Below are 12,623 nucleotides of genomic sequence, written 5' to 3' on the forward strand. Positions count from 1 at the left end.
CCCCCCAACCCGACTTCTTCATTTAATCGCTCCAAGGTACTTCCTGAGAGAAGGTGGGTGTTTGAGTGGAAGTCTTGTTTCTGCTCTTCTCTCCATCCAAGGTTCACTGTACTCAACGATAGTGGTGGGTGTGCTAAGATGGCAAGAGAAGTGAAATGGAACTCCTAGATCTTACCGCCCACATGCCGTTCCCACATAAAGGCAGTGTTTCTTTTTAGTCTGGCTCTCTGCCTTCTCCGTGTCGGTATGATTGTCAACTTTTTGTGTGATCAGTTGTGACTCATTCATCCCTTTCAAGAACACCGATGTTTTTCTGCTTTATTTACAACTTGTACACATTTTAGTCACCGTTTGTTTTTTTTTTAGTGAATGTGACGAGCAGTCCGAGGCAGCAGAATTGGATGTAACTACATTTTGAATCATCATTCGGGTTTATTGTCTTAATTTTCACATTCCAATCTTCATTCCTGGTTACATTATGTCATGATCTGTGACGCTCGGAGTGAGGTTGTTACTCGGTCTGCATGGCAAGTGTGTCAGATGAAAGTCACGTGCTTTCTCAATGACTCCGTGCTTCCTGATTGAAATGTCAGAGTTGTACAATAAGTGGCGAGATTCTGATTAATTTATGTTAATGTGATATTCTTTTTCCCCCCATCCTGAATATCCAATTCATTATTCAGTCTTTAAGTTCTTGAGTGCAAAGAAAACGTTTTATGATTAGTATGTGTTTTCGTATTTTGGTGTATTGTAAACAAGACTTATTTACATAATTTAAGATTATTTTGAGGCTGGCACGGCGGTCGAGTGGTTAGCGCGTAGACCTCACAGCTAGGAGACAAGGGTTCAGTTCCACCCTCGGCCCTCTCTGTGTGGAGTTTGCATGTTCTCCCCGTGCATGCGTGGGTTTTCTACGGGTACTCCGGTTTCCTCCCACATTCCAAAAACATGCTAGGTTAATTGGTGACTCCAAATTGTCCATAGGTATGAATGTGAGTGTGAATGGTTGTTTGTCTATATGTGTCCTGTGATTGGCTGGCCACCAGTCTAGTGTGTACCCCGCCTCTTGCCCGCAGTCAGCTGGGATAGGCTCCAGCACCCCCGCAACCCTCGTGAGGAAAAAGCGGTAGAAAATGAATGAATGAATGAAAGATTATTTTACTCGCGTAACAATTTTTTTTTTGCATCATACAGTTGAAAAGCCTGTTTTAAGGAACATGTAAATCTGAAATTCCACAGCTGAAGCTGTAGTTCTACACTTAATCAAACTTACTTAAGCTTTGTCAGATCGAAACAGGTTTGCTTCATAAGACTTCAAAACGTTCTTTTAGCTTTAAATTAGCTGCATCATTGTTTAAGCTGCAGGGTTCAAAGGGTCTTTACAGGTAATGGAGCAGCTAATGGGTTTGGTTTTTGATGGTCGAGGTTTGAGTTGTAGATAATCACAGATAAACAAATCAGATGCAGATCTGGTTGTTGCTGTGCAGGGGGCCGTAAAACTGAACCCATGCAGGCCCCTGGATGGCATTATCGCATTGATAAAGCAAACACTTTATATCAGTTCAGTCAATTTCAATATTTGAAGTACAAGGCATGAATGGGGAATTATGTTGGGAGTACCTGGACATGGAGAGCACTGGGCGCAATAATGGCTAGAGTGCAGAGATGACACTAGTTGGTTTGCTGGTTAAATATGTGTTGTATTAGCAGAGGTGTCCATCTATAGTTTCTTTCTACTTGACTCCATCATGATAGCTTAGGGATGATACCCGATTCCTTGCACAATATGCACTAATGCATTTCTTTATTGATCAAGGCAATTTCCTGGTTGCCTAAACCGTGATACCCTCTGCTTGAGCATAGAGATTTCCAATATCCTCACAGATAAGTATGACTGTAAGCTTGAGTGAGAATGTACAATTTGCTTTATAATAGTCTTTTTCAGTAGTTTCATCATTCTGCATTTAGTGTTTGCCCTTTGAAGGGCTTTCATCACGAGCTGCCTTGTGCAGTTATGTGCGATCGTATATTATATTGGCTATTTCGGATCACATTACAGCTGAGCCTTTTCCAAGGCATATGATACAGTTGTGGATTGATTTTCTATCTCCCTTGCAGCACCATCAGGCTCCTCATCATACTAATAGCAATCCCGACAAAGCACCTTTTTCCCACCCAAAAAAACAGGCTAAAACACTCAGATAAGCAAATAAACATGGTAATGTGCAACAACAGTACATTAATACGCGTCATTTGAAGTTCTTATGATGATTTTTTTGTATCAAAATAGGCTATTTACAACAGAAATCTTAGAAAAAATGTGTTTTAGCCACCCCCCATGTTGTCAGAATGGTCTAATCTTGATCACATGACATTTTAATACGACTCAACAGCGAGGTTAATAGTCTTATCAAATCGTTCCGAATCGAATCGTCGACATGAAAGTTGGTCAACTGTGCTTTGAAGCTGTGTTTGTGTACTTTTTTTTCCCCCGATATTCACTCTTATAAGACGTCTTTATGATCTTTCCTGTAGTTTTGTAACAATATGCTGTTTTTATGCTTGGTGTTGCATATAATGTGCTTTTCCTGAACAAAAGCCGTGCTTTCCCCGAGGCTGCTAATGTGTTAATACGCACTTTCCCTTTCTCCGCTACCACTTCGGCACATGGTGCTAATGGAAGCCATGAAACACATTCACTCATTTACAGAGATTAGTTATTAGAACCCTATAGACCAGGGGTCTCAAACTCAATTTACTTGGGGGCCACTAGAGCTAGGGTCTGGGTGAGACTAGGCCACATCAGATTTTCCCCAAAAAAAAACCACCAAAAAAAAACACATTTATTAAAAACAGAAAAATATACAAACTTTTTCAGTGCTGATAAAACATTCCACTGTTCTCAAATATCTTAATTTTTATTTTTCTGCACAAAATAAGATGAAAAATAAACAAATCAAGAAGAAGAAGAAAATCATTCAATTAGTAATAAATAAATATAATAATAATAAAACAGTTATTTCCTTTAAACTTAAAAAAGCCAAAAACTTACCACTTTCACATGGATAGGGAGGATAACTATTAAGTTATTTAACCTTTAACATGAACATTAATCAAACGTAATAATTTTTTCTGGGTACATGATACCATACAGCATCCATATCAAACTTGCGCCGGCCGCACTAACATTAAACTTTCATATCAAGGCGGGGGCCTTAAACTAGTGTCCTGCGGGCCACATTTGGCCCACGGGCCGCGTGTTTGAGACCCCTGCTATAGACTCACGGGTCAAATCCTCTGTACACGTTCAGTACATCCAAAACTTGTACGGGGAAAGATGTTTTTAGCATTGATTTTGCAAATCCATGTTATATTTATAGTATGTTCTAACTTGATTGTTTTTGTATTTCAGCTTCTGGAAGGCAGTTTCACATCCCAGGTCAGCCATGAAGTCGATGGCCTTATTTTCCAGCCATGTGGGGTAAGTAAGCCTCTTTTCTTTGTTTGGGATCATGATCTGTCACAGGTCTGTGGCTACATGTATTGCAGATTATTTTCAGTGAGTGGCTGCAATAAGATCACCTTTTTTGCACTACCTGCTGGAGCTACTGTTTTTGCTCCACACCGGTGACTTGTGGTGAGGTTCATGGCTGGTGAGGCACTTTGGAGTTTTTTTTTTGCTCTGTCCAAAGGAGAAAGTGGCAAAACTTTTACATTATATCTGTGTATAAAGTACACAAAGCCTCCTTTCCTTCTCCAGGAAAAGTTGTGATGCTTTGTTGTAAAAGCCTGATCTCCCCCTGGTGAGTTTGGGTATATAAGCTATCTGTTGCTATCTGGCTTGTTCTCTGTGGAAGTAGAAGATCAGTGACCTTCCACAGCACCTTCCAGCTCAAGCACGCCCCCACCCCTACAGGACGCAGTGGTCGCTACTCCAAATGCCTCCTGTATGATATTTTTATTTATTTTATTGGACTATGAGCAAGAATAATGATGTCACACTTACATTGAAGATATTACGTGGATAAATGTTATTGTTGGTGACATGACAATGAGCCAACTCAATGTGGACTCATTGTCATAATTGTCATAATAAATTCAGCGATTTTTACACAGAAATGTTATATACAGAAAATGTATAATACAGTTAATTGGACAAATATTAATGTTTAATTCATGTTATTATTCATTTATGTATTTTTTTTCAAGCCTCACCAGCCTCCCCTCACCACACGTCACTCCTTATCAAACTGACTCAAATATGACAGGATTTTTCCCTAGGAACAAAGTCCGAGAAAGTGAGTTTGTTATATTTGGGATTCCATAGAGATTTAAATTTTAGCTTCAAGCATTCATATGCAATTTCTCCCAAAATGGCACATCTGTAGTTAAGGATAAAGATCATATTGTAGAGTCTACCCGGACATTGTAAGCACCATGAGTAGATGGCCCATCATAGCTGTTCTCCTCCACATTACTTTAGACTACATCAGGTCACTAATCCTCTGAAAACAGTAATAACTAGACAACGTGTGTTAATAATTACTTAAAATGTTGGTGTTTGGCTGCACGGTGGACGAGTGGTTAGCACAATCAGGAAGACCTGGGGTTGACTCTTCACTTGGCCATCTCTGTGTGGAGTTGGCTTATTCTCCCCGGTTTCTGGGGTACTCTGGTTTCCTCCCACATTCCAAAAACATGCTTGGTTAATTGGCCACTCCAAATTGTCCATAGGTATGAATGTGAGTGGTTGGATGATTGGCTGGTGACCAGTCCAGGGTGTACCCCAACTCTTAAAGACAGCCGGGATAGGCTCCAGCATATGTGTGACCCTAGTGAGGATAAGCGGCATAAAAGACGGACGGATGGATGGATGTTGATGCTTTTGGAACCTTTGGATAGAAACAAATGCTTGTGGAAGGCAATCCAACCAAATATTAGTACACCTTTTTTTTCTCGGCCTGGCCATGGAGATGTTCACATGAAAATCATTAGTAGCACGTGAGCAAATGTGGTGAGGAGAAATGAAGCGGCAACAGGATGTTCTCCACTGGGATATCTAATGTTCTGCTTTGTCAGATAGAGAACACCTGCTCGCGAGCACCTGCTTCTCAATACATCACTAGATTGGATCATGTATATTCCTGGAACCTTCTTTAATAACTTTTGTTTTGTTTAATGTTCTTTTATCAAGCAGTGTTTGCATGGCTCATGATAGCTTCTCACAATGCAAAGCATCAAAATCTGAAACATTTGCATGTTAATTTTGACGCCGCGTGTGTTGTTTTTTTTCTGGATATTGCATTATCTTTTGTTTCATTCCTGTAAATGTTGAACATCTCTTTAAAAACCATCACCAGCAGCTCAGTCAAGACCACATTCACGCTCTCCTCAAAACCGCTGTCTTCAATGCACTATATGGGAGAAAGTATAGTGGAACCTTGGTTAGCATTGTATTATTTGTTTCCGATGGTCCAAATTGAATCTTTGTGCAGATGCATTTAATTTTCACCCCAGTGTTTATTTTTAATTATAAAAGCCTTTTCAATGTTATTAATCTGATGTCCAATTCAGTTCTGTTTATACCACTGCCACTATACCATTTACAGTGAGGCACATTCTTCTTATGTATGCATAAACAAGCACTGTACATGTCCGTTTCCTCCACTGTGTTTTCTAGAAAGGCCTGCAGCTGAAAGAAGCGTTGCTTTTTTTCATCGACCATATTGAATTTCCAAACTACACACAATCTAAAGCAGAAATTGCTTTTGGATTTCGAACCCTAGTGGAGTTTTTATGTTGCCAGCCATTGATTTGAGGTCATGTTTTTCACTGTTGCTTCAGTGAATATGATGGATCAAATCTCATGAATAGAGAAGGGATGTTGAAAGCTCTGTGGATATCTGTCCCACACGTTTTGTATTTTGGTTATATCAGTATCAAATGTTTGATTTCACAGTCCCACATTATGCAGACTCATAAACTTTGATTCAGATTTGGAAAAAAAGTAAGGCTCCCTTCATAACTGTATAATATTTTTGATTTAATACTTAATAAAAGACATGTGGGCGGCACGGCGGTCTAGTGGTTAGCGCGCAGACCTCACGGCTAGGAGACCAGGGTTCAATCCCCACCCTCGGCCATCTCTGTGTGGAGTTTGCATGTTCTCCCCTTGCATGCGGGGATAGGCTCCAGCACCCCCCGCGACCCTCGTGAGGAAAAGCGGTAGAAAATGAATGAATAAAAGACATGTGCATTCACTGATGTGTCCCCAAATAGATTTTGAATGTAGGACATATATGAAGTTCTCTGTCGTCCTGGCCTCCTTTTCCCATGGGGAGGAATATAGAGGGCATATATTGAACAAGCTTCTTCCTCTGGCATTCTTAATACATGACCAAGGAAGGTCAGCTGTCTCAGCCTTAATTAGGGATTCTGTGTTTGTGTCAGCATATATTTGTGCATTTGGGGCATTTGGGTCAATGCACTTGTGGTTGAGCATTATTCTGTAGCATGAAGTGGCAAAGGACTTGATCTTGCTTTCCATATCACTTGATATCATCAACGATTCACAGCCATACTTTCATTTCAATTGGAATGATTTGATTCTCCGTATGTGTTCCAACTTCCAGAATGCGGACCATGCAAGGACCTTTCTTCTAGTTAGGTCTTTGTTACTGAAGGCCATCATGCATGCAAGGTATTTGAAGTCAGCAACATGGCTGATGGATTCACCATCCACTTTCAGTGGTGGCTGTGGATTGCAGTTGATAGTCATGTACGCTGAAAATCAGACCCAGGTTCTCCCAAAAAAAAACTGTCGATCATACTTAAAGACATGTCTTCTATCCTCACTGTCCTTGCCTTCTTTCTTCTTGTTTAAGTTCTAGTTTTTCTTCTTGTTGTAAGAAAATATAAACTTGACTTTTCTGCAGTAGAAGCTTTGACATCTTGTAGGCTTGCAAATAGAGGAATAAATGAGCGGGGTGACACCTGCAGTTGCGTGGCGTCATGCTTGATAAAGCTGGACCGTGAAACAGTGTAAATAAGTAGTGCAGGAGGGTGGCATTTATGCACTATTCGGTTACGAATCACATGCAGAGTGTGTAAACAGTGCGTAAACTAGTCTTCAACCTTACATGAGTACAGATACTTTAATGTATAGATTTTCCCTGCGTTTCGGTCTCTTGTCCACACGCAAATTTGCACATTAAACATTGTCAAAAACTGTGTATAATTTCAATAACTTCAGTGTTTCTATGTGGATGGCTAAAACGAAGCTTTTTGTTTTATGTCATAAGAAATGAACATAGAAGTTATTGACTTACAGGTGTTGGTTTCATTTCATTTCATGCATGAAGGTGTGGGCGTTTAACCCCCCCCCCCCCCAAAATACTAGAGTTGTTTTCTGAACTTTCTCACGATTGTCGCGTGGGTGCTGGAGCCTATCCCAGCTGTCTTCAGCTGAGAGGCGGGGTACACCTTGGACTGGTGGCCAGCCAATCACAGGGCACATATAGACAAACAACCATTCACACTCACATTCATACCTATGGACAATTTGGATTGGCCAATTAACCTAGCATGTACTTGGAGAAAACCCATGCATGCAAACATGTAAACTCCACACAGAGATGGCCAAGGGTGGAATCGAACCCGGGTCTCCTAGCTGTGCGGCCTGTGCGCTAACCACTCATGGAGATTTTTGTGCGAAATATCTTTGTTGGTGTGGACATAGCCTCCAGCTTGTTGCAGCACCTTGGCTGTGGGAGTGTGGCTGGGCTGTATTTGACATGGAACCTTTTTTGCAATGATGATGAAATCGGTGCATTTAACAACTGTCATGTTCTATGACATTTTACATAAGGAAACAAAACCTTGATATAGTTTGGTGTACTGAATTTGTTAATTTTTACCTTTGGATTGTATCATTAACACAACAATGGCTGTGTGTTTCTAATGGATAAAAGCGACTATACAATAATGATAAATGGCATTTTGATGGTATTGTCCATCAATGAGATGATGATGAATGCTTATCTCTTACTGCCTCTTATCATTCACACATGGAGGGGTATGCATGGATGCAGTGACTGCGTGTGTGCAACATTAAGCTAGTAACAAAAGCTTCTGTTGCCTGCATTGTGTATGTATAACCAATGTATGTATAAAAGGGAAACTAGGCTTGCCCTGTCCTCTAATCATTTTCCAAAGTCATTGAGCTTTGTTGTACTCCACACCAGATGTAATGTTAATCTTTTTTGTGTGAATGGGATTAGGCCATGGGGTTAATCTCAGCAGGGTCTTGCTGCTGTGAATGTCCAAGATTAATAATGGCACAAAGGTTTGTTTTTTTTTTTTTCGTTTTTTTTTTTACTGCTGCACTGGTGTCTTATCATCGCTAGCTCAGAGCTTTCTTGGAATATGTTTTCTTTCTTTAGGGGATCATTGTACAGATTTTGATGATGCAGCCAGACAATAGACATTTTTTGGAGCTGCCATTGTGAGCTACTTTAGTTTTTATATGCAGGGCTTGACGCTTTCTAACCCTTTTATTTTGCATGTCAGCAGGTCACTTCAGCAAACCAATTACCTCCTTAATGTTCCCCTCAATTTTTCTTCATTTAAATTATTTGTGCCTCACAACCATTTAGCTAATCCGTATGTCAGATGACTCAAAGGAGAAGAGGCCAGTTTTTCTGAGTGAGACTTTCTCCTGGGAGCAGATTTATTGACCAGGCCTGCCTTTTTATCTCTAATCCTCGGCACACTTAAGCAGAGTCTTTTGCCACAAACAAAGAGATGTCATTGAACACTATAACAGAAAACATATGTATTGTAAGCCGATTCTGTTTAACTCATTTTAGTACCATTTTGCACATGCAATTAATTTTTTAAATAAATAAAACAAAATCAATAATCGTTAGTAATTAAAAGTGCCAAAATACCTTATATCATGTGGATTCACTCATTTGCTACCAAAAACGTATTTGTTTTTTTTTTGCGAGAAGCAGAAAGAGATGATGATGCAACGCTACATCAGATGCAGTTTTAAGCCAAAAACAAACAAGAAGAACTCTGCCTGCATCTATCCATGCTCCGCAACAACCAGGAAGTGAAAAGGCACCTCGTCATGTTGCGCGAAGGAGGTTAAGCATTGAAGGGAAATTTTAAAGCATGCACATGCACAGTTGTGTTGCAAATGTGAAAATTGCAAATGGGTATATGTAAAAAAAATATAAAATTTTTTGTGTTGATGTTGTTTAGTAATATTTGGCTAAATATACATACTGTATATGGCTACATTTGAAATGTATCTTACAAAAAGCATTTTTTGTTGTTGTTGTTTAAAGTTAGGATGTAAAAACCAACCTTTTTTGCTCTGATGAAAGATGAGGGTCTAATCTTTCTTTTGGTATATACAATGTCTATAATATTCTGTGTGCCTTGAAAAATCAGTCAAAATCATCAAAAATGGCCCGTCCCAAGAGGGAAGGCTTTTGAAAGATGGCTGATATTGAATTAATTAATAATGGTTTAGTATGCAAAAATATTTTGATAATATTGCTAACTCTGCACGGTGTTAGCGGGTGGTTTGCGCCCAGGCCACACAGCAAGGAGACCCAAGTTTGATTCCACCCTCGGGGCATCTCTGTGTGCATGTTCTCCCCGTGCATGTGTGGGTTTTCTCCGGGTACTCCGGTTTCCTCCCACATTCCAAAAAACATGCTAGGTTAATTGGCGATTCCAAATTGTCCATAGGTATGAATGTGAGTGTGAATGGTTGTTTGTCTATATGTGTCATAGGCTCCAGCACGCCCACGACCCTTGAGAAGATGAGCGGTAGAAAATGAATGAATTAATATTGCTAACTAACACAATTACGCCACAAGTCGTTGCATTTCTTGTTGATCACGAGCAAAACACAAGGTGGTATCTGTGTGGATCTGGTAGCCTTATAGTCACCGTTTTCAACAATCCAGTCGTCAGTTAAGGTTAAAGTGATGTCCCATTCATTCATCATTTATATGTATTTATATTATTCATTCATTCATTTTCTACCGCTTTTCCTCACGTGGGTCGCGGGGGTGCTGGAGCCTATCCCAGCTGTCTTTGGGTGAGAGGCGGGGTACACCCTGGACTGGTCGCCAGCCAATCACAGGGCACATATAGACAAACAACCATTCACACTCACATTCATACCTATGGAAAATTTGGAGTCGCTAATTAACCTAGCATGTTTTTGGAATGTGGGAGGAAACCGGAGTACCCGGAGAAAACCCACGCATGCACGGGGAGAACATGCAAACTCCACACAGAGATGGCCGAGGGTGGAATTGAATGGTCTCCTAGCTGTGAGGTCTGCACGCTAACCACTTGACCGCCGTGCCGCCCGTATTTATATTAGCACTATCAAAAGTAACACATTGATGACACATTAAAGAAAGTTCCCTTGACTTATTATAGATAAAAACTCATTTCTATCTGTGATTAAATGTGATTCATTGTGAGTTAACTATGACAAAAATGCAATTAATCGCGATCAAATATTTGAATCGATTGACAGCCCTAATTTATAAGCATTTCCAATTGTTTTCTGTTTGTAAAGCTATAAAAAATTTTACATTCTGATGGGAAGAATGTCTTTGGTTAGAGTATGTTTGGTTTGAGTCGGACCTTCTGGAATGGATTCATGATGACAAGTGTGCTTCTGCTGTGTGTTGTTCGATATAATGGGTTACAGCAGCATAATTTTCCCCACATCTATTACTATGAGGCATACATACATACATATGTTTACATAATGAAACACATACTGTATGTGATTAAAGCATAGATGGTTTGCATATACAGTCTACTTTTCTGTAAAGGATGTTATTACACGTTTCAGAAAATGGGATTGCTGAATTCATATTCATCCTTTAAAGATTAGTTTGAACTGTCCTTTTTTTTTCTTTCCGATCTCTTTCCCGAGGCGAAGTAGAAAAGCATGGGGCTGTGTCTGTTTTTGCACAAATATGGATAGTAAAGGATCAAATAGAGGCAAGCTATTTCAGGACTTAAAAGGGGGGTAACAAATCTCTGATCTACAGCCGTTCAGTTGCTTGTCACCTTTTCTGTTTGCTGTTCTCTCCAGCCCCCCCCCTCCCCCTCACCCCCACCCACTCGGTGTAATTTATCTCCTGATGTTGACTCCAAAGAAGGTTTCTGGTTTGGTTCCACCAATAATAACAGATTTACAGTAGGAGTTTTTTTTATTTGTTTATTTTTTACTCATAGGTATTACAACGTGGCCGTAAAATTGAATCCACACCATCATGTTTCTTGTTTACACAGAATGTATTCACACCAACACAATGCTGCTCCATCCTATGAATTGATTGTGTCCTCTGACAGTCCCTCATGTAGGTGTAACCTTCTGCTTCGTCCTTCAGTGCCTGTTTACACGGAGCAGCCAGGTGCCACATCAATGAAAACACAGACTTTGTGACTGGAATGAGACATGGTTTTAATTTGAAATATTTAAATGGGTGCACATTCAAACTGAGTAATATTATGCTTTAAAGCGAATTACGTTAAGGAAAACTCCAAAACAAATACACTTTAAGCAATTCAATGCTGGCTTTTTAATGCATGACACTATGTGGGGATGGGAAAGAGGAAGGATGACAATAAATACAATTAAATAAATTAATAAATAAACAAAAATAAAAGAATAAAAGGGAAGTAGTAAGACTCAAATGTGATTATTTAATTTGAGGTATTTTAAAGAATATTTTTGTTTTTTCTCTCACATTTATTTTTTAATCTCACTGAAACAATACCATAACATTGATTGATCATTTTTTATATCCATGTTAGCTTGTGATGACTGGTGTGGTGACTGTATAGTTGGAGTGGTTTCATTCAATTCATCACAACTGGACTGGACTGAACTGTCTGAGAAGACGTTTCGCTTCTCACTCATTAATTTAATCGGTTCTTGCTCAAGGACGAGGTAGGGCACACACCAGTTAGACTGGATAGGACAGCTCGACTTGGTTCTCAATTCAAGGCCCTGAGAATACAATGACCTGGGTTATTGGTATTATTGCGTGATTGAAGTGTAGACTAAACATATGTAATTTGGGTCGCATGGTGGACGAGTGGTTAGCATGCAGGAAAACCTTGGATTCGAATCTCCTCTCTGTTTGGAGTTTGCATGTTCTTCCGGTGCCTGTGTTGGTTTGTGCCCTGCGATTGGCTGGCGACAGCTGCGGTAGGCTCCAGCATACCTGCAACCCAAGTGAGTGGCATAGAAAACGGATGGATAGACGTCTTACTGCGTGCTAACCCTCGCTAAATGGATAATTTGCCTTGTGTATGTACCCTTGCGTGCGACATAACATGCGATTTATTTAAGACGACCCCTTGCAAAATAGATATAAACAGAACCATTCAGAGTAAGACTCGGTAATGCTGTGTGTGTGTGTGTGTGTGTGTGTGTGTGTGCAGGCCAGGAGAAGGTTGGGTAATCACACCCAAGTTCAGTGGCCTATTGTAAGTACGCCCACATTCCCTCCTCTGAGATGTTTCAGATCCAGCTCCTCACTGCAGCCACCTTCACCTGCTGCTAGTTTGTG

General features: G+C 40.1%; 1 protein-coding gene across 1 annotated transcript in view; it reads left to right on the plus strand.

The window, feature by feature from the left end:
- Positions 1-12,623, plus strand: part of rngtt (RNA guanylyltransferase and 5'-phosphatase) — an 87,760-nt gene that overhangs the window by 46,689 nt on the left and 28,448 nt on the right. The window contains exon 12 of the mRNA XM_058056207.1: positions 3,413-3,481. Within this exon, the coding sequence (XP_057912190.1) occupies positions 3,413-3,481 (69 nt within the window). The remainder of the gene's footprint in view (positions 1-3,412; positions 3,482-12,623) is intronic.

This window comes from Doryrhamphus excisus, chromosome 19, assembly GCF_030265055.1.
Source record: "Doryrhamphus excisus isolate RoL2022-K1 chromosome 19, RoL_Dexc_1.0, whole genome shotgun sequence".
Classification (NCBI taxonomy): Eukaryota; Metazoa; Chordata; class Actinopteri; order Syngnathiformes; family Syngnathidae; genus Doryrhamphus; species Doryrhamphus excisus.